This window comes from Nipponia nippon, unplaced genomic scaffold (assembly GCF_047370975.1).
Source record: "Nipponia nippon isolate SJK-2023a ecotype South Korea unplaced genomic scaffold, ASM4737097v1 scaffold_4, whole genome shotgun sequence".
In the NCBI taxonomy this organism is placed as follows: domain Eukaryota; kingdom Metazoa; phylum Chordata; class Aves; order Pelecaniformes; family Threskiornithidae; genus Nipponia; species Nipponia nippon.
In genome coordinates, this window is record NW_028262358.1 from 38,320,519 (window position 1) to 38,342,987 (window position 22,469).

General features: G+C 39.1%; 1 protein-coding gene across 5 annotated transcripts; it reads right to left on the bottom strand.

Moving 5' to 3' along the window:
* Positions 1–602: 602 nt before the first annotated feature.
* On the bottom strand, positions 603–21,617 carry SLC30A6 (solute carrier family 30 member 6). 5 transcript variants are annotated; one of them, XM_087777368.1, is made up of 14 exons: positions 16,688–21,617; positions 14,018–14,104; positions 13,297–13,381; positions 12,285–12,327; positions 9,689–9,754; positions 9,185–9,265; positions 7,892–7,927; positions 6,975–7,069; positions 6,214–6,262; positions 4,028–4,147; positions 3,637–3,739; positions 3,281–3,328; positions 2,620–2,688; positions 603–1,121 (listed from the first exon to the last, which is right to left on the bottom strand). In XM_087777368.1, exons 1-14 carry the CDS (start codon positions 16,688–16,690, stop codon positions 624–626), a joined length of 1,383 nt encoding a protein of 460 aa, XP_087633494.1. In that variant the 5' UTR covers positions 16,691–21,617; the 3' UTR covers positions 603–623. The 5 variants fall into 5 exon arrangements, with proteins under 5 accessions (XP_087633494.1, XP_087633496.1, XP_087633497.1 ...); XM_087777370.1 differs by lacking the exon at positions 16,688–21,617 and adding an exon at positions 15,853–16,537; XM_087777371.1 differs by lacking the exon at positions 13,297–13,381.
* Between the last annotated feature and the right edge of the window lie 852 nt (positions 21,618–22,469).

Here is a 22,469-nt window from a genome sequence, read left to right on the forward strand (position 1 = left end):
ATACTTACAACTAGAAAATGGTTGCTGAACCATCTGAATTTCTATAAAAGCATCAATAAAAATGTAAAAACATGGTCTCACAAAATTAATTAGACTCTGAAATGCCAGATTGTCTTCACAATGGGCACAATATGAATCTTGATGGATTTTTGCAACCAAAACTAATTGTGACTTTGCCAAAAGATGGCTTAATACAGCAAAACATCTCTAAAAACTGGGACTTGTATTTCTGCAATTTCCTAATCTCTCAGCTATTCAGCATTCAGTAAGCAATTCTCATTAGAAAAAAAAATGCTACCTGGTCACGATTTTACTCTCTTATGGAATTGTGCTATATCTCAATACACTCTTGGGAAAATAAAGAAACGTGAATAAAAAGCTGAATAGAAATAGACACTCTGTAAAAACTACCTGTAAAGTATCATAAGTCTGGAAAATATTTGTGGGATTACACAGGCTACTGCTGATGCAAAGAAAAAAATTGCAATTTAACCATTTCATGGATATGAACAATGCACTTGTTCCCAGCCATTCAGAATGATCTGACATTCCAAATGTTTATAAAAATTGGGTAATAAAAGAATTAAGTCAATACCCTTAAGTACAATAAATAATGGTGTTTATTATGGTCGGGGTTGCCCACGAGTGTTTGTTCCATATCTGCTTGGGACATTTGTAAAACCAGTTCTGAATCCTTGAGTTGCTCCCATTCCCGGTATTCCAAATCCTTGATTGAGTACACTGCTGTAGGGTGCGGATCCATGATTAAAGCCCAATCCATAGGGCCTTGTCTGAGTGTTTAAAAGGATGACTGGACTCACATTTTTGCCTGGTGTATTAAAAGAAAATTCTGGCGGTGGGCTGCTGGGCTTAGCTGGAGTGGAAGTAACAGGGTTCAAATTATCAGCAGCTTTCAAAGATGGCATTGGAATAATATGATGATCCGAAAGGTTCAGAATATTGTTTGCAATAGGCACAGATGATAAGGTAGGTCTGATCCAGTCATCTTTGAAAATCTGAACAGTCAAGGTAGAGACCAATGTGTATAATCTGTTAGTGACATGGGCAAGTACCATTTGTTCATTTGCATCTCTCCGAATTCGGACATGTACTGATCCAGCCTAGAAAGTGATAAAAATAAGTTGGCTGTTAACTGTTACTTCAATAAAGGTTCTCCATATGCATTCAAGAAGAGGTAAGTTATCCCGCAGAGAATTAGCAAAGACCTTTTGCAGTGCAGACTACTGACTAAATTGAGAAACTCGTTAAATAATTCCATAGTTGGGATACATTTTGGTCTTTCCTAACACGTTGATCTCTTATGAACATATCAAGATCATCATTCAGGAAAAGTGAGTCTTAAAACCAAACTATAAAATACAACATGTGATGGCAGGAAAGGAAAGGCAACAGCCGGGAGAAAAAGTGGCCCAAAAGAAGAACAAAGTGTAGACAAACTCCACATGCCAAATTTACGAAAAAGTGTCATCACTGTGCTGTTGGAGCAGGCAAGAGGACAACACGCATGGCAGACACGCTCAAATTGGGACCGTTAGCAAGAACGGAGCCAATGCCCCTTGTGGGACTCAGACTAAGAGTTTCTCCTGGACGTGCATATAACTGCGGGCTGCCCCTGCCTTCCTCTCAGTGACACTGTCTCAGTTACCTTGAACTACTGCTGCAGAAGAGAACAGGACACAAAACAGAACCCCTCACGTGCTTTTTCAGTTCATATTTAATAAAGAACGTGGTTCACAGCTTGTGCTATATAAGCCATTTTTACATCAGATGGTGCAGCTGAAAACATCCAGGTCTCAAGAAGTTTCTACTACAATCTGGAAGACGCCAATAGGTAAATACGCATACAAAGGTTTTGTAAATGTCTGTGATCAATCCAACAATGCTGTGATCCAGTATGTTGGGTGGCAGAATAGTCAACTGAAAGCTATTTCCACATCAGCAAGTCAGAGCTGCTGCCTTTTTCTTTTATTAACAATGGTACCATACTAGAAGAATTCAGGAGTAGAGAAAAATTCTAAAAGTCTTAGTTTTCTGGCTGTCACAACATACCTGCATCAACTTAGGAATAACTGAGTTCTGTGTGATCATTCTGTATCACAAAACCCCCCTTCATTTCTTTCAGCTTACAGAATATCAGTACACAAATGTAGTTGTTTTCTTCCACCCCCTCCCCCAGAAATGCTGAAAACAGATGATTCTACTGTAGACCTTCGGTACCTGAAGGTTTACAGTTTTCTTTTTCTCCCCTCTCAGACAACTTACACGAATATACCATTTGAAAAAACGTCTTTACTATTGTTTGGGGTTTTCTTCATTGCCAAAATACAGAAGAAATTCTACAATTACAAAACGCATGCTTTAATCCAGAGCTGCAATGTACACAAATAATACTAACCAATAACAAAGCTTTAAAAAACATAAAGGACAGAGGAAGAGAAGTTTTGCAGTAAATCACAAGGACTGAGTACTGACTCCATCAAATTTTTTTATATTTAACATTTCAGAAGAAATACCTTACTTTATTTAAATAAAAAATTTAAAGTAGTAACAGACACAGCCTTTTTTAAAGGCTAAAAAGACAATAAAGACATAACTTACCAAAGTGCCAAAACCTAGTGTCCAGAAATGCTCATTTCGAACTTCCAAGACACCATCCAAAGTGGAAACCTAATTTTAAAGCAACATCCAGAAATATGACAATAAATTAGAAAGAATGTTTCAAGTCCTTTTAGAAATGTACTTTTACACATAGCTGAATAATACAGCATTTTCAGTAGTGAAATAAAAGCTTCCATACACAGAATGGACGATGTCTGTTAATGATGCCACTAATGCTTATCTATTGTAGTTTTGCTACCCTTGAACATCCAAATCCATCAAAAAAGTGGATTTACATTTCAAGTAACTCTTGCTGCCAAATTGCAATTATTTTCTCAACTTGATATGCTGTAAGTCAACAGCTGCCTGTACTCCTTTTCCTCCCCCCACGCACATTTGTAAACCACTTCAACAGTAGCTTGAATTTAGTTAATAAAAACAACAGCCTGCATTATTTTAACAGATTTGTTCCAGATACCTGAATGACACTATTCGTCTTAGATAGTAAGAGCCAAATTTTCTACATGCAGCTAAAAAATAATATTAAAAAAAATAATTCTTTAGCAATCTTCTTGGACTACTGACAAAAACTCTTCATATTCCTGAATGCTTACTTAACGTTAGCTGTGCACACTGTGTTATGTATTATACACTGACTTACCTCTCTAAGAAGTTTATCTAACTGGCCAATCACATGAGGTGGGGTTGTCTTTAAGAAAAAGAAGGAAAAAAAAAAAAAGAAGAAAAAACTTAGAATAAAGATTAACTGGCCCTGTTTAAGTAACAGAGTCTTTAAGTCTGGCCTACCTACACAAGAGACCAATGGCATTAAACAATAAATTCTTAAGACTTCATGATGGGTATTTCTACTGCCCTTAAAATTCTTCTAGCACATCACAAATTCCCCTTGGAGCACTTCCTATTCAAATGCTTAAAACAGATTTTACGTTTTTAAAGAATAAGAACATTTAACAAAACCAAAACCACAAAAAACCTGGTTTTGTGACATTGCCTTACCTGGAGCAGTACTTTCCCGCTGTAGACACTCATGGGATACATGGTACCAAATGTCATCAAAGCAATTGCTATAGCAGAGGCTGTGTCTACAGCGAAATAATTGCTAGAGAGAAAGGGCAATTTTAAAGAAAAACACGTTTTTGAAAGGCATAAGAATTTTCTTTTGATTATTTTTCATTCTTTTAAATTATATACGCTTACAGAATATTACACATGCTAATCTTATCTGAACTATACGTCTTCGAAAAGAGATGAATATATTAATGAAGTTGCAGTACCATTCATACAAAATACAGCTTTTGATGAGATCATTCCTTTCATGTAAAAAATGCAATTTCCCATAGACTGGACACAAGAAGAGTTACTTTTTTTAAATAGCAACTGTACGTACTTGATTTCAATGAGCATATATGTAATGCAAAGAGCTAGAGCTCCAGCAATATCAATCAAGACAAAAGGGTTCATTCGTGGAAGAAAGATGCTACTCAATCCTGGGATGATTCCACAAATACTGTAACAAAACAGAAAAAGCAGTTGTCAGCTAGCTGTTCATCATTACTTCAAAACCCAAAAGAGTTACACCCACTATTTCAGCATTTGACTTCAAATACACCTTGCAGTCGCAGCAAATGATGGCTCCGAGGACTGAAAAGGCCCTTCTAATTCTGCTCAAAGTTCTGTAATAGTCTGATGTCAGCAAACATTAATCAAGTTTAGATCCACGTCACATCTGAAACTAATACCTACCTGTTGCATCTTAAATTTGCTTTAAGTCTATCTTCCCATCTACAGAACATTACACTACACTAGCCTTTATACAGTTTTTCTACATGTTAAAATACATACCTTGTGCTACTTCCTGTTTTCTGGTAACATAGCTAGCCGCGCCAGCTGTACACAACACAAGTGCTTTACAGGTTCAGATATTGCTATTACGTATACATAAATCTTGGGGGGTTTGCATCTCTCTAGTCTTCAATCCATCTGCCACTCTGGTGTGCAAAAGCGTTCTAAAGCCAAAGCTAACTCACTCATAAAGTCTGAAAAGAGGGAGGAGACCAGCTAGCTGAACAAGAGGAGACCAAAAAACCCATGAGGGGACACTGGGAAAAGTTATTTATCTATAGTTAGCTCCTATCAACGGGAGCATGAAGAAAGTAAAGGGTTTCTGTACTTCCCAGTGAATGTAAGTGCATGTCACGTACTGGAAAATTTAAAGGAAAAGACAATATGACATGTTTTGTTGCTCTGTTTAGAACCAACCTATGTTTAGACACCGTGTGCTGGTCTGCTCCTGTAAGAATTTTAATCAACATAATTATATCCAGGTGCAGATATTTTGTAATCAGCACTGCTTCACAGAACACACCCAAAAATAGCTGTATACGTACTAACCAAATTTAATAATTTTTTTAAAACTGTTGGCATAATGGTCTACAGGTTATCTCTAAAAACAGTAGTAATTCTAGACTTCTGATCTGGGAGCCCTTCAAGTTATCCATCTGTGCCCTTCCCTGTAACACTGTGTTACCACATCGTTAAAGAAAAACTCTGCTAATGTCTGTAATTGCTATCCATGGGGTTTTTTGTTGGTTTTGTTGTTGTTGTTGTTTTGGGCTTTTTGAGGGGGTTTTTTGTTTGGTTTTGTTTGGGCTTTTTTTTTTTTTTTTTTTTTTTTTTAACACTGAAACTCCAGGTACTTGGGCAACCCTATTGTTAGTCTTCCAAAGCTGTTTTGCAGAATTTGAATCTGATGATGTAATATCTTAAACACATATAAACCCAATTCTTCTGTTTAACAAGCTAGCGTTCTCTGCTTTCCTCAATCACGTACAGAAATCGCAACACAGAAACAGATGGGCTTTGTAGCATACTTAACATGTTACACAATATGGTTTAATATTCTTATTTTGATACTGACAGCATAAGTACTTGGAAGAACATGTTATGGCTCAAAATAAATGCTTCTGACATCTGACAAAATTATTTGCAAACAATGTTATCCCGCATTCAGATATCCAATACAAACAAGAGAGTTAATAGACAAGATGAATGAGCAATGCTGCTTTAGCACCTGGAAGACACAGACTTTCCAGTTTCCTGCTGGACAAGCGAGGAGTTTCCATAACTACGTTTCAGTGAGTAACCTGTTTCACATATCACTTTTAAACTGCAACCATCCTAGTCATTTGCCCACCCCACAGAGTGAATAAACACAAATTACTACAAATTATGTCACTCAGGTAACGGTTGTTGAGAAATGCAGTTCACGTCTGTAGAGGAAAAAGCTAGTTTACCTCACCTCATCCAAGGAGAATTACATACAACATACTGAACACATTCAAAGGGAAAGTTAGCAGAAAGATGTATTTCTATTAGATTGATGTATCTGGGAAATATGAGAGACAATGTTTGCTCTAGAGTTCACACACTAGACTCACAGTAGGTAAAGCTATTTTAAAAGCTCTAATACGCAACAGTTAATGCCTCAATACCCATCCAAATGGTTATCATACACAAAAAATGAACATTGCCTTCCAAAAGCTAACAGTTTCGAAAAACATTATAAAGCTTTACCTTCTACTAAGGTCTGCAACATGCTCCTGAAGCCAACTTGTGCTGGCAGCTGCAAAAGAAAGAAGGTAATAAAATTACTACAAGTAAAGGTATCAATTTCAAAGTACAGTTAAAGTTTTATTTTAAGGGATGAACCCAATACACTGTGAATGAATAAATGTATCTCAACAGATTCACTATCACTTGAAAAAAACCCAAAGCCTAGCTTTTCCAGGCAGTAAGTAAAATGCCTGCCTCGCATAATAATCTGAACTGATTAAATAAAAATATAATTGCAGATTAAAATATTCATAATTATCTTTTATATAAAGTATTATATATAATTATACCTATAAACAATTTACAGTTAGCAGGAATGATTGCAAGCCTACTTCACAGTGAAAAAGTCCCGGGTAAAAGAGCTATTAAGAAGAATTATTACATTAATTTATTTTTAATCCATTAATATATCCATAAAATGTCTTCAAAGTTCTGATATCTGTCAGATGACCTTCACTGCTTGAATCCAAAAGACTGAAAATAAAGGGTACTTCAGCATTAAAATGATACTCAGTTTATCATATTAATGACTACATACTACTCAGAGAACCCTATAAGCAAACTAGAGTTGAAATTCGGATGACAGTGAAGTTATATTAATGGAGGTAATAGTAATATATACCCGCTAGTTAAGAAAGCTACCAAACAAGTTATACCTTGATAAAAATAGGAACATTAAAATCTTTTCCCAATTCTTGTTATAGATTAATTTTATCACATACCTTCAGAGACATAAGCAAAAGGCTTATTCCTAATGGAAAGCATTGTAAATAAGTTGAAAAAGAGAGCCACGAAAGTACCAACCAGCAGTCGCCCACTAGGGAGGAAAAAAAAAAAGTATCTTAATTTCACATCATCACAAAACATGAAATCAAGCTGTAATTACTAGTAACAATATCAAAATACTTTGCTTGGTATCTTTCACTAAGACTGAAAACAAGAGTAAGGTAAACTAGTGTAATGTTTAATAACTGGCAGTGTATTATCATTTTAAGGGTTATATGAGATCACTGAACTTTGCACGGTAGCGTTATCACATTAGGCTGTACATAATGTTCATAATGTTGAGTAACAGTTCTTAACTAATTGCATATATGCACACACATACATGTTTGTCCTTTGAAGATATAAATACATTGTCACCTCAGCAGTAGAGCTAAAAAAAGCTTAGTTTCCTATGGAATTATGCCCTATGCCCCTACCCTTTCCTAGGAGAACTACAACATCACCATACATCCCATGTCCCAGTCTTTTGCCCCATAACACCTTCTTTTCCTTTCCCCATGCTCTTTATAGCCTTCACCATCTTTGCAACACCTCCAGTTCCCTAATGATCACAGCATCCTTCCCCTCCACGTACCAGGCCTCCTAAGAGGCCTCCATAAGAAATAAGAGTAACAAAACTAGCAAAACCAGCAATATATAGTTAAATCATTATTTAAAAGAGCATATGCATTACATTTCAATTGTATCTTGGAAAAACTATTTGCAATATAGCTTGCACATAGTTTGAAACAAGGTACCAAAACCACTCTGGTGTTGAATGTACTTGCATAATTAATACATGCTAGATTAAGAATTAGAAACACAAAGGGACACTGAAAAAACTATCATTTTACATGACAAAATAATTTCTTACGTGTGTATCTCAGGTTGTTCCAGAAACCGCTCTGCGCTACAAAAATAATTGAAAATTCGAGTTATATTCATACAATAAAACCTTGATACCCGAAGCATATTTTTTTCAGTTCTGAAGAATTAGCTGCCATTCATAAACAAAAACTGACAGATACAGTACTGCAAAAAAAATGAATTGCTTAAATAAGCACAGCAGTTTTTGTAAGTGCTGAAAGCATTTAACACTGAAAAGAAGCAGGGTGTAATTTAGATTTTCCAACTATTTCCAAACTGTGCCACATAGGTGCTAGCTACCATGAATGCTGCCTACACAATAAAAAGATGCTTGTAAATGAACATGCCAAAAAATACTGCTGCTGCCACCACTGGTGTCGGTAACCACAAAAAACTAAGTCTGAAATCCCTGACTTACAGCCTCTCACTAAGCAAGGCCAAAGAAAGTAGACGTTGGATACTGTGGTGGAGATATAAATCTTTTTTTACCCACCAGTAAAATAAGAAATGAGCTTCAGCTGTAACAGAAAAACCTATGACAAGTTTTGGGAATTTCCTAAAATTGATGTTCGAAAACTTGGAGGCTTTGACAGCGCGTCATTATTAGAATTCATTCCAGTGTATTGTCAGTACAACAGATCAACCTAGAGTATAAAATTGCTAAGTTGTTAACATAGCCCTTTTACAGAGAAAATAGAGCCCTTGAATAGGAAAATGGAAGGTACACTGCCCCAGTTTTAAATTCCAGATGTCAACAAAAGCCTCTTCATTTTTAAAGGCTAAGATAATCTTTTAGGCTAACCTCCTGAAATACAAATGCTTCCAAGCGTAGATGGTATGTCAAATTAATACTTGAGCAAATTTTGAGGGACTGATGAAGTTGATAGTTTAAACATTCAGATCCTTAATATATTATGAAGTTGCTTTACTTCATGAAGTAACTGAAGTAAAAAAAAAAAAAAAAAAAGTTTTATTTATTAATGAACTTAAGAAGTCAAGATGCATAGGGAAACGCATTAAATGAAATATCTAACTTTTTGGAAACTGTTACTCAAGAACATTGAGTCTTTTCCTTGAAAGCTGTTTAATTACATTTATCAATTCCTATCATTTCATCTAAAGCCTACATGTAGTGTAATTAATATAAGTAAGCAGTAAGGTTTAGCAATATTTTAAAAAAATCTTAACTTTTTCTACAAAATCTCTCTACAGATAGCATTGTAGAATGCATATGCTTCTGCTCAATCTGGAATATCTTCATACGTAACTAAAAATTGAACAAAATGGTACATGTCCCTACCTTTCTTTCAGTATAAAAAGAGCACCAAGCTGTGCCAGAACTGTAGATGCAAATACGGCTAGAACTTCAAACCTTTCAAACCTGAAATTTGAAAATTAAGTTTAGAAACACTGAACATTGAACAATGCATCAAATGCATTCTAGTCTGTGCAGGAACCAGCAGGATACACCTACTATTTCCAGTTCTTTCAAGAGCAGACATATGGGAAGAAACTGGAAGTTTTATGGAATAGACATTATTTTCCATTTCTTTTAAGCCAACACTCCACTTACCACAAACAGCTTAAAATTAAGCATTTCTTAATTTTTTTTCCTGTCCCTTCCCTTTCCTCTCCTCCCCTATTCTGTAACTGTTCTTTACAGCGTCAGTCTTGGGTCTCCTTATTTTTAGGCTCTTTTACACATAGGTTGTTAGTCACGGCTGTTAGGGGATACAGGCAATGACAGTCAGCAATGTCTCAAATGTTGTATTATCAAACACTACATCTTGTTATTAGTACTTACCCAAATGAATAGACTGGGCTGGGTTTCTTCATCATTACCCAGTAGCTTATTAGACACGTTACCAAACTGAAAAAAGGGGGAGAATTGGACTGTGATAAATAACTGCAGCCTTTACAAACCGGATAATCTACAAATAGACACTTCAGCCATCAGAACTGAACAAATGAGTATCACCATGTCGTACCAGAAACTCAACACCTCCATCACTGTCACAATGAGGGTTCCAGCGAATCCAGAAAAGGTTGTGCTTGTGAATAAAACTGAGACTGCACAATGTCTCAACTGTTCCCATAAAAAGGGCAGCAAATAATTTTAGCGGAATGGTAGTCAGTCTAATTCCTTACACCAGGAGACAGCCTAATGCTGTACTTATGGCATGCTGTGCTTACAAAGGCTACCACCAGCCTTCTTCAGTATAGAACATCGCTCAGCCTAAATCAAGTTTACCACAATTCCAAACGCAATGCATTTGTCCACTAAGGTTCTGACACAAAACAGCACAACCAGTGTTTAATCTGGATGCACTCCATGAATTTTCTGAAAGGGACCTGGAGCATGTGAGACCAGGTACCCCAGAATCTGACTAACAGCCAAAGGTGGCTTGAGAAAATCCTTTTAATACTGTCTGGTGTCACACATAGTAATGAAAAGTACAAAACAAAAGCCTATGAAAATATCAAACTAGACACCCAGTAAACGCTCTTCTTACATGTGCTTTATGAACTTGCCTAGAAATACTGTAACGTGAGGAAGGCCATTTCAATGAGAGGGAACACGATAAGAAAGATGACAGGACGGTCACATTTGTGTCACTTCCTTTTTATCCCAGTGCAAAAGTGAAGAAAGCTCTCCATTAAGCTCTTCTTTTAGAGATATACCATGAATTAGATTTAGCACTCTCAAATAAGTCTTAGGCTATGCCAAGTATTTCCTTTCTTTTCCACAGTGTAATTTGTCTACATATATAGCCAAAACAGATTTACTTTTTTTGGCTGCATTCAGCTGCACAAGCTCCAATCTAACTGGCCATTCACTGACAGCCACAGGCCTCTCTTGCTATTTTCTTTCCAAGTTTTTCTCTCATTTTGAACGTCTGAAATTCCAATTATTTTATCCCCATGGTACAAGCCTGAATTTTTCTAGGAAGATTCTAATTTCCTTTGCCTATTTTTCCTTTATTGACCCCTTTGGACAATTTTTTTAAATTGGAAACCACCCAGATTCAGTGCCATCTGTGCCTTTGTGTGGCCCTTTCTTAATTAATGACAACGTTAAATGAGACCGGATCAAGAAGTCATCCCCACAGCTGCTGAACAATCACATCCTCACAACCTGATCCACAGCTGTGTGGAGTAAAAGCAAAAGCAGAGGAAATAATACTGCTCATATACAAAAGAGTAAATTCGTATACTCTGTAAGACTATTATAAATGACCAGGAAGATGACAAAAATGAAAGAACCAGAAACTGACTTTTGCAGCAGAATTACTGAGCAGTGTTCTCCCTCTCAGCAAATCAGAACTCTTGAAAGAGATCACTGTGAGTTAGAATTATCTTATAGACCATCCCCTAATTAACCTAATCTGTCAGTGCCAGGGTATTCCATCTTCTCCTAAAACTAAAAAAATAATATCTATACGAATATGAAATACAACGTCAAAACTTTCCCCAAGGTGAAAAAGGTATTTTGAGCCAAGATGACAAAACTCAGCAGATACAAAATTCTAAGAGAAATATGAGATTCATTAAAGTTATATCACAATTCTAATGCAGTCACAGATCAAGTTTTTTGTGCCTATATCAACCACTCATTTTCCTTTCTGCATGTTTGCTGCTGTTATTTGTAAATGTTTTACTATCAGTCAGATAAGCTATAGTATGTAGTAAGCAAAATAGACTGCAGATAGCTGATCGACACTTTTTATAAGCTCATGAGCTAGCAAGGAACATAATGTAGGTTAATAATTAAAAAAATACATGCATTTTATGGAGTTTATTTCCCAACCAATGCTACCAATCTGCATCTCAGGTAATAACTGACTATATTTCATGTCTGTGTTATCAATATTATCAAAAGTGTTCAGAACTTTCATACTTAAAGTAGTTTTAATATCATTTTGTTAGGAAAGAGGACAAATACTAAAACTATCTAATGACCTTACTGTAAAAGTGCACGGAATCTAGCTCTCGAAATATTTTGAAATAGAAATAGAATTACATACTCCTTGTTTCCTCGTGCTAAAACTGAGGGATACTTCAGAACCAATGACTGGCATTAGGGAAATGTTCCGAGCAAACCACCAGCTAACAGTTTGATGCTAGATTCTGTTTTATGTTGTTGGGCATCTGCACAGAGAAACCCATGACTGAACTGATTTGTTACTAGTCCTTCTCAATACAGCTATGGTGTCTGTCATCATCTATTTATTGTAATGTACAATTGTATACTCATTTAAGCTATATTTAAACCAGTTAGTGTTTCTATACTGATGACTCTAAATAACATGTGTTTGTATCTGTGAATAAGTTTTATATGTATAGAAATATACAAAGACAGGCACAAATGAACAGTAAGACTAAATGGGAAAAAACCTCACCTGAAAAGGTCAAAGATTGTCAAATATGTGTAAGCAGTTAAAGCTGAAAGAAAAAAAGCAAATATTAAAACAATATAATTTTTCAATGCAGAAATCCCTTGTATTCTTCTAAGTCCCTCTTGTGCAGCTCCTTCTCATCTTCTATCTACATAAATTGTCTCTGTTGATAGAGCAAGTACCTCTGTCTTTTATACGTGTATATAATATGAATGTCCTAAACACACCGATATATTTAACTTCATAAACAGGTTGATTATGGCAATCCTAATTCTAATAAAGCACATAATAATGCCCAGATACAAAAGGTATTAAGCTTGTGACTAAGTTGTGACTAAGAATTTAAAAACAGAAAAGTCAGGAGATCTTCTAGTTACACATCATCTGCCAAAGCAAGAGATCTCTCATGTGCATTACTGCAGTGAAAAGTAGGTTCAACAGAATTTTTTACTTGTTTTGTTTCTCCAACTCATCTTGAAACTGCAAGAAAACCTCTGTCACAAATTAAAAATGTAAGGTATTCGACTTTCAGTACAGATGACAGGAATCATCTTGCAGCCCCTATACAAAAGCAGAAGATATACAAAATATTGGAAAGGGGCATTCCTGGAATCGGAGAAGCCTTTTGCTGCACTACAAACATCTTCATTTAATTGCAAGTGAGAGTCTCTATATGTCACTGGTACTATTTATATAAGGAACAGGTTTGAGGACTAGCTTAAAAGTCTATTTTTTTTGCTATCTTAAAGATAAAGAGGGTACTGCAGGAAGAAAATGACCAGCAGGTCTGGAAGACCTTGCAAACTTTGAAGGACTTCCACCCATCCACACTTGCCTGCGAGAAATGCCTCTAAACTGCCTGTGGCAAATCAAAAGGAAGCACTTTCCAAACCTGGGTGTGCAGCCACCTAACTCCATTATGTGTTGAACTCTGCTTTTTTTACTACGTTGGAACTTCACAAGCCAAGAAACACGTGGTAGTTGGTTGTAGTTTCAGTACCAGAGAGCCACCTACCTATGCTGTTTGTAGAGCTGCACCACATTAGCAGGAAGCCAATACATATTAAATTTATAGCACCAAACAGCAAGATCTTCCAGGACTGTTGATGAGAATAAATATGTATTTTACATCTTACAAAAGTTACACGAAAAAATATATCTATCGGGCTTTAAAAACAACATTGCAGTACTTCATCATGCAAGCAGAACTGGCTTCTCCTCCCTCCCAAAAATTTACAGTTCATTTCAGAACAACAAGCCCAAATTCTATTTTTAACTTTACAGATTGTCTCAAAACTCATTTATAAACAGCACTTGTGCACCATGCATAAAATACCTTTTTGGTCTAAAAAAAAAAATGACCCCTGTATAATATTTGCATTTCATTACAGCACACACCATCTGACTTTTGAAGACAGACTTATACAACTTTAGTTAGTAGGGTTTAGTTTAGTGGGTTTCTTTCTTTGTGCTGGAACTTAGGTCCCAAAAACATCTGTGCATATTCAGTTTACAGTTCTACTGAACACATCAAATATAAGTACAATTCCGGAGAACACTAACTGACAGGGACAATGCACAGGAAGGAATCCAGCTTCACAGCTGGATTTTTTTCAAGTGTAGCTGAAGAATTTCAAAGAAATATTCTCAAAATATGCTCAAGTTAATAATGTATTTTAACTTAGGACAGCTAATGTCTTTTTAATTATTATTCATTTTTTAAAAGAAATACTTACCCTCCTATCTGCTGCAACCAGCCTAAATTCATGTGTTAACTTTCCAACCAATGATCTCTGTGATTTGCGGAACAGGTGTATTGTCCCCTTAAAAAAAATAAAAATTTAAAAGCTTAATTAAAAATTTTACTTAAACCAGAGTTTAAATTAGCAAAAAGGAAATCTTCATTTATGAACTATTTCCATAATTATATCAAAAATTCACAATGAGGTTTTGTTAACTAGAGATAGCCCGTAAACATTAAATTCAGCAGTATTTTTTGATAACCATTTTACATGGTTATTATGTACGACTTAGAAACAAGCTTCATTTAAATATAACCCAGAATTCAAGTTTACTGAAAAACATACCAAAATACCATTTAAAGAGTGGTTTTTTACTTTCATTTAAATAAAACTACTACAGATGTTCTGACAACACAAACATTTTTCTTTATCAAAGTACACTTCCCACCCAAAGCCAAGTGGTTTATTAAACAGGAAAATATTGTTTATTTATACATATGTAAACGAGAACCCATCAGAGAAATAAAAACAATGCTGGCATCATCTGTAATATGGTGGACATAAGGCCAGAAGCATGAGACATACAAACAATCTCAGTCATGGCTTAACCTAAATGCACACAGTAGATGTGGTCACTGCGTCACCCTCTCCTAACTTCTAGTTGCATGCAGATAAGCACTCTCCTGGGGTGGAGAGGACATACGCGTATGTAGGAGATGGGAGCGAGGGGGTGCTATGTGGCTCTCCTGAAAGTGTGACAGGGAGCAGACTGACAGAAAAATTCATCAACCGTGCCACTTGCTCCCCTTCCTCAGAGGTCCCAAGCTTCTAGTTAGTTGTCCTCCATTCTACTCTCCCCACAAAGAAGCTTTCCACATGAAAAACCCTTCTGATCTGCAATAGAAATTTGCGGATTTGTAATGGATGGTCTGTCATACGCATTAATTCTGAGCTGGATGAAATAAAGTTTGATTGTAGCTATCACACCTGTAACTGCCAGCAGAAGACAAAAAGACATACTAACAGGCTGGTCACCAAAACACACTCAATTAACTTACAGACATGTTTGTCAGCTGTATTTCATATTACCTGTAGAAATATATGTAGGCCTTGGTGCCATAAATTAAAAAAGCAGTATAGATCCCAAGTTTAGCTCACCTGGGGCAAAAGGCTGGCACTTACTGTTTTCTTTACTAGCAAATCACTACATGGTGATTTTATTCTCGATAGAGACATATAGGATGACAGAACACTTTGGAAAGCTTTTCTAACAGGCAGTGGACTGCCTGCTTACAATGGCTGCTCTATCGCCTTAGCACCCACTGCTTTCCCATGCTGTTAGCATTACATCCATTGCCAAACTGCACTGTGCCACACCTCCCTGCTCACTGAAGGATGCCGTCCGTTAAAGCTGTGTATTCTGTACCACAGAGGAGAACCTCATGCAAACCCACTCTAGCCATAGCTCACACCTGGAAGAAAGCTCTAGTTCAGCAGATGGTGCGCTTTGGCATTAATGCTTCCCTAGTTTCGAAACTTCTGGCGACACAATGAAGAGAAACACGTCTGTGCTGAGCAGGAGGGCAGCTACCCCATACCTCAGTCACTGAAGGTCCCCATGTGGTGCTAGAACAGCTGCACAAGAAGTATTTCTAGGAGCGTGAGCATCTGCTCCAACAATGCCAACAAGTACCTGTCGTTGATACTGATGCCAATTCATTTGCGCTCAGTGTAAAAAGGGAAAGCTTGGACACCCAGCTGAGCAAGCATACACAGTGGTCATTCCCAGAAGAACAACTTTTCTCCTTTGGGAAGTGAGCCGTACGTACCAGGAGTAACAGTCTTGTGCTTCCACTGACAGACACATGGGAGCAGGGGCAATATAACCTGTTTGTCCTGATGCGAATTTCAGTTCCCTGACCGGTTTGGTGTTAAATGGGAACCGTGAGGCTGAGGCCGAGACTCAAACCATAGCCCGGCTACAAGGCCGAGCGCCTGTCGCTCGTCCCAGCCGCAGCTCCGGCGGCGAAGCCCTCCGCGACCCCCAGCGCCCAGCTCGCCCCAGCCAGCTCGCCACCTGCCCGCCGCCCAGCCGCCAGGGCCTAGGCGCCCGCCGCGGCCCTGGGGAGCCACCGGTGACCGCGGAAACCGCGAGCGGGTCTGAAGACAAAGTACCACACGGGAAGCCACACCGCGCGCTCCTCCCAGGCCCCCGAGCCGTTAACGGCCGCGCCAGGCCCGGCCGCCCCGCCGCAGCTGTCCCGGGGCGCCGCCGCCTGGGCGAAGAGGCACTTCCCCCAGCTCCCCTCCCCGCCCCGCCGCCGGGCGGCTACCGGCGCCGCCGGGCTAAGGGCAACGGGTGGCACCGCCCGCGGCTGAAGGCGGCGGAGGCCCGGCCGGGCGGGGCGGACCCCCGCGCGCAGCCACGTCACCGCCGGCCCGGCGGGGCTCGCGCCTGGAACGGAGCGGAGCGGGGCGGGGGCCGGCGGCGCGGCGCGCTCCAGGCCAGGCCGGCAGCGGGCCCGGGGCGCTCAGCCCCGGCCAGCCCCGCCGCAGCGGCAGGGCCCCCCCCCCCGCCCGGCAGCGGCGGCCCCACCGGCCTCCTCGCCCCGTTCCCACGCACGACTTCCCTCCCGCCCCCTCCCCCCCGCGGGGGCCACTCACCATATTATTCCCCGCACCGGAAGAGACGGCGCCATGCGAAGCCGGAAGAGGCGGAGGAGGCTTCCGTCGCTACGGTAACGAACAGACCCGTAAGGCCACGCGCGGGAGCGGACGTGACGTGTAACGGAATCGGCTCCCGCCCTCGGCCGCCAGCGGGGTGCTTCTCCTCGGGGCCCCGGCTGGAGGCTGCCGCCCCGCTCCGGGGAGCCCGGCCCCGGCCCCGGCCCGTCGGCTTCACTCGCCCCTCCTCCCCCCGAGGCAGCGCACCGGAATCCACAGCCGATTCGTTCTCAGCCGGCGCCGTCCCCTCCGCCAGCGCGCTGCGAGAGCCGCCGGAGGCGGGCAGCTGGCAGCCAGGTGGCGGCAGAGGCCCTGCCCACCCCAGCTCCCTCAACCCGGCAGCCTTCCCTTGGGATATACGGAATTTTGTATTAAATCCCGCTGCATTTCTGCATTTCATCTGCCTCTTATCTGTGAGAATTCAAAGAGAGGACTCCTGTCGTGGAGGTCGCGATACTCCGGGCCGCAAGAACGGTTTTATTTCACCACTCCCTCCGTACAAAAATACACTTACAATCATGATAGCATCATTACAGCCCGTCCTCTCTGCTGCTGTATTCCGCATAAACGGCAGTAAGCACGCAACTTTCAGAGTGGATCTTTCTCCCGGCAACATGCAAAAACCTCAGAAGGACAGTAGCTGTCGTGAACCGCAGGAACTCTGTGGTTGAAAACGTAGTCGCTACTTCGTGTGCTGAAGTTCTGAGAACTGCCCCTGTCACTGAATGTGTTAAGAGGTTGGAAGCATTACAGTTCAGCGGAGTGACCCTACAGACAGTCTAACCGCGTCCCAGAGTCTATCGTGGCACAAAGCAGAGAGGGGACTTTGTAGGAAGAAAAACAGGGCCCCATTTAAGGTACTGTGGCCACGGTTACCAAGGCTCTGGAACATGGGGACAAGAGGGCTGCAAGGTGACAATTATCTCCTTATGTAACCTGACTAGCAGCCCACTAAACTGTACCCAACAGTTTCTGTCAGAGGGAACGAAGCACAGAATTGAAGTTTGCTTGAAAATTAGGATCCTGTTAAGGAAAATTGTGTTACAAAACACCCGCATGGGATTTAATGTACAGAAAGATTTAGTCACAAGACAGCTTCTTTATTATTGCCTTTAGGAAATAAGTGAAAGAGGTAGGAATAAAAATTGAAGCTAGATATTTTATTAAGACAGATTATTGTGCCTGGGAAGATACCTGAAACAATCTTCTGTAACACTGTCCTGTCTTTGGTCTTTTAATGGTCTACTCAGTTGTCTAGTGACCATGGTTAAAGTGGTTAAAAGTGCTATTTGCATGTAATCTGTTCTGTGAAACACACCAGAAGACTTACCTGACTCTGCCTGGGAGTGACTGGACAGGTAATTGTATTCCATGAGACACATATTTAATGTCTCAGACCTGCTCAGCCTAAGTTGTTGGCTATAGCGGTGAATTTTTTTCCAGTGCGCAGAAGTAGTTTTGAGAACAATTAAAAAAAATCCTTTTGCAGTCTGTAAAATTTGCATGACAGCTAAGAGAATTCCAACTGCAATGTTGTGGTATGTAAACTCTCCACAGGCTGCAGCTGCTGCCTCCACTCAAATTTAACCAGGAAAGCAGAGGTCAGGTGAACCACACATTTTCCCTGTACATTAATAACATTTTACCTGTATGATACGCTCCACAAATACAAAGTTGTTTGGTTACTTCATTATTGACACATTATCAGGCTTTTTGATTATTTCATGTCTTAGTGTATTTCTTCCCAGAAGAGGAAAACAGTTAGTTATAAGAAATTGCACTTCTACAATTCACAGAAGAGAAATACTGCAACTAATAGTACAGCTGATACTAGTATTCTGCATATAATAAAACTTCAAGGATGTCTTGCAACTGAGGCAAGTTTGAGGCCTTTTAGAAATTACTAAAATGAGATTTGAAAATCATAGAAGTTACAATATTAAAACATACTGTGCTTAGAATATATATTTGCAAAAAAAAAGTGGAATCTTCAAAAGCATTTGGTAAAAACAACACACTTTGCTCATTTGGTTGGTTGTAGGCTTCTGAAATTCCAACTTTTTTTTTTTTTTTAGCTACACCACAGTACCAGTAAATCACTCACATGTGTTGAGAGATGGATTTTAGTTAAATTATCTCTTTCTGCCTTTACCACTACGTAATATTTCCTGCATTATCATTACACACAGAATAAAAAAAAAAAATTACCTAGAGAAGGTTGCATAACTCTTTTCTGTTCCAGAGCCATATGCACCCTTGTAGGAAACAGGCTGGATTTCACAAGTTTGCAGAGTATTTGGAAATTTGCAGAAAGATGGCTTAGGGGGGGGACACACAACCACAAAACTTCAAACTAATTTTTCTCACTTTTTCTGGCAGACTTGAAACATTAAAATACAGAAATAAACAGATTTCCTCTGAAATATGCCTGCATCTGACACTAGGCATGGAGCCTTGTCTCACACCATCTTGGCTGGAACGGTAAAAGATTTTTCTTTTAATTAGTCTAACATACTTCAGACCAGGCTACGCTGCCAAGTGCATAATCTCTGTAGATTTCAACATAGCAAATGCTGGGATATTGTTTTTAGGCTCTTGCTTTTTAACTAAATTTATCTGAGCATCTCCTCTACAAGAATAAAAGTCTATCTGAATATCTGTAACCTACACACAAAATTGCTAATTGAAATCATTTTAGTGCTTCAGAATCTACCTCCAAGTAGTAGCATTTCAGCCAAAGAGAGATACTGGATAGATACTGGATAATTACCCCGCACAGACAACAACGGCATCTTTCTATCCCAAGGAATTAATGCTTGACAGAAGCTGTAATAGCTCTTATGCTTCAGTCCAAAACATTGGGGTTTTTCCCCCCCGATTGCTGTATTGATTTTTATTTGGCTTGCTTGCTTTAACAGTGATAGATACAATGACATGTTGAAGGAAGTGGTCATGGCTACTTTTTGAGAGACCCCTAATGCTGCCAGATATGTAACATTAAAATTACTCTAATCCAACTTTTTTTACATCTTATCTTCAGGATGTAACTGTAAGAACAGAAAGCCCAGCAGTTGTTAGCAGTCCAGATGCAGCCTCAAGACAATGGCTAGAAAGAATTACAAACAGTAAGGAGATGGGGATAAGTGAAGAATTTAGATTGTTACCTCAAAAATAATGGCACCTTTTCTTTTGCTATGGGGAGAGTGCTGCTATTTTGATACCATGTAAATTGGCTCCAAACAGCTATTTTCAGGACTTCACCATGACGACCAGAATCAGTTATGTGAAACCTCCTGGTTTTCACTGTGATTTAGCAAGACTAGGATAAGCACACACTTTCAGTTCAGCACATTTATTTAGGAAGTAGCACTTCTGTTTACATTAGTTTAAGAACTTGAGTTATGTCCTTTAGAAACTGAGGTATTTACATACTTATTGTTCCATCATCTGGTATACAACACCTGATTTTTTTTTTTTTTAAACCATCAGCAATTTAATAGGCTTCGGGTTTAATGAAAAGGCTCTTAGTTTTGGACATGTTATCTGATAAACAGACAGGAAAACAGCGAGAACAGGACAAATGCAACATTTTATTGTGAAGCTAAAGCTATGTGACTGCTCATCATGCTTTTTTACATTGCTTATTAATAACGTGGTGTTTAACATTTCAGAAAACATTCTTAAAAGATCAACGAAACAAAAGTGCTTCAAAACAACAAAATACAAGAATTAACCCCATCCCAGACTGGAGTCATCCAATATATTTAATGGGGGTGGGGTATAATGTTTTGTCTCCACCTTTGGTTTTTGTCACTTTAATCCAGGTTTCTGAAAAATACTGACTAGCCCGTCACATGAATAAAAATTTGAATCATGTGGCAAACACAGTTTCTATATTTCCAGTCTCTTTGATAGGTGTACAAGTATTAGATAAAGTACTTTATTCCCCACTTCTAATGGTAAAAAAACCTGCAGATCCAACAGGCTACACCCCCAGCATCTTAGAAGAATACACCTATATTAACAAACTACAAAGAACGTTGAGCTTTTTCCTCAAAGCCACTTCTCTGAAACAGGATTTTAAGAAGTTCATCTTATGAAGGCAAGGAAAGTCTTACAGGAAAACAAGGTTGATCACCACAGTTTCCAGACATCGTGCCAAGAATTTGCAAATCAAAAGCTCAAACTCTGAAGAACCCACAGTGTTTAGCCAATATATTTAATCCACTGGAGGAGTGTATACCTTGCCAATTATTGCCGAACTCAGGAGGTAGTTATTGACAAAGTAAACAGTTTCCACTCTAAGACAGTTAACGATTTAGACGAGAAGCAGGAAAAACACAATACACATTTCCCCATACTTCAGAAGATTTTGTATTTGCAGGAAGTGGCAGTTTAACTTCCTCATCCTGTGGAATTATAGTTAAAATATTTAAAAGAAAAAAATTCTAAAAGAAAATAACTGATCCATTAGTCATCTCACCAGTTGATCATCCTAAGCATGAAAATTCACGTAGGTGAGTAAAGCAACATCCTTCAACCCTAAACAGCAGTGAAAGAGAACCTAACAATGAAATCAGCAACTGCCTCTAATTAGCACAATGACTGAGATAACTAGTTGCATTCACTACCTGCTTGCTACTTTTCATTCTGTTTTTGATACTTGGTAGAAGTCCCCAACACTAAAAACATCACAGAAGCTTGAGACTGCCACAGACAATGAATGAAGATTTGTAACCTACAATATCGCTTGCCACCTCCCAAAGCTGTCACATGCAGAAGCATCAGTAGAGCACCGGAGTAGCTAGGTAAGTGTGTCTTGGGCATAACTATGCATTATCCATGTCTTGGGTGGGAAAGCAGTGTAAGAATCTAGGGCACAATCTGACTGTATGTAGTTAAGGAAGCCCTAAGTAGAATGCTGCTTTCCATACCAGTTGCAGAACAGACGTCTCAGTTAAATTTGCCAGCATATCCGACTTCAGTACTCCCAGTGCAAAGTACTTAAATTTCACAAGATGGACCTGGCAGCAGTGCCAAGCAGTGCTAAAAACCGCTTGTTTAGCATAGAAAAAGTACTATTTATTCTACACAAGAACATAAGGTTAATTGTCTGAGTAAGTTATACGTATAAAAACTGTCATTTTAAAAACATTTGAGAGAATCTAACAGTGAAATCAGCAATGGCCTCCAATTAGTGCAGTGACAACAAATTCCTTCTCAGTTCAGAGATCCCATTCTTCTCCATTTTAAAGTGTTACTATCATATTTATTACCTACATAAAGTAAGCTGCAGCACCACATTCAACAAAACTGTATTAGCAACTGACTTCCTGAAGTCGAGTCAGTAAGATGTCTCAGGGGCATAATGCCTATTTCTAATACACTGAACTCTGTAAAGTCTAAGAAACTAACAGGACAGAGAGACTTACATGTGCAGAGATATCCTAGTTTAAGCCTTCTCTGTAATATTCAGTGTTGTTTTTGTCTTAGCCGCAAGGAGAGAACCTGTATAGGTTTGGTGTACCCTACAGAAAAGTCAACATTAGTAAAGGGAACATCATAACACATGAAAAATTTTCATTTTAAGTAGAAAGAGCATCACACAGCACTTGAGTTTTTCCCTTCTGTTATGCCACCAAAAGCAGCAACCCACTGCCTGAGAAGACATTGTTCTTCCAACACGTATAAAGATAAAAGGTGCATTTCCTGCTTAATAAAG

Coding starts and splice junctions, on each gene's coding strand:
- SLC30A6 (XM_087777368.1), bottom strand. Junction 9,266..9,688: donor AGCCCAGTCTATTCATTTGG/GTAAGTACTAAT, acceptor TTCAAATTTCAG/GTTTGAAAGGTTTGAAGTTC. Junction 3,329..3,636: donor GCGGGAAAGTACTGCTCCAG/GTAAGGCAATGT, acceptor TTTTTCTTAAAG/ACAACCCCACCTCATGTGAT.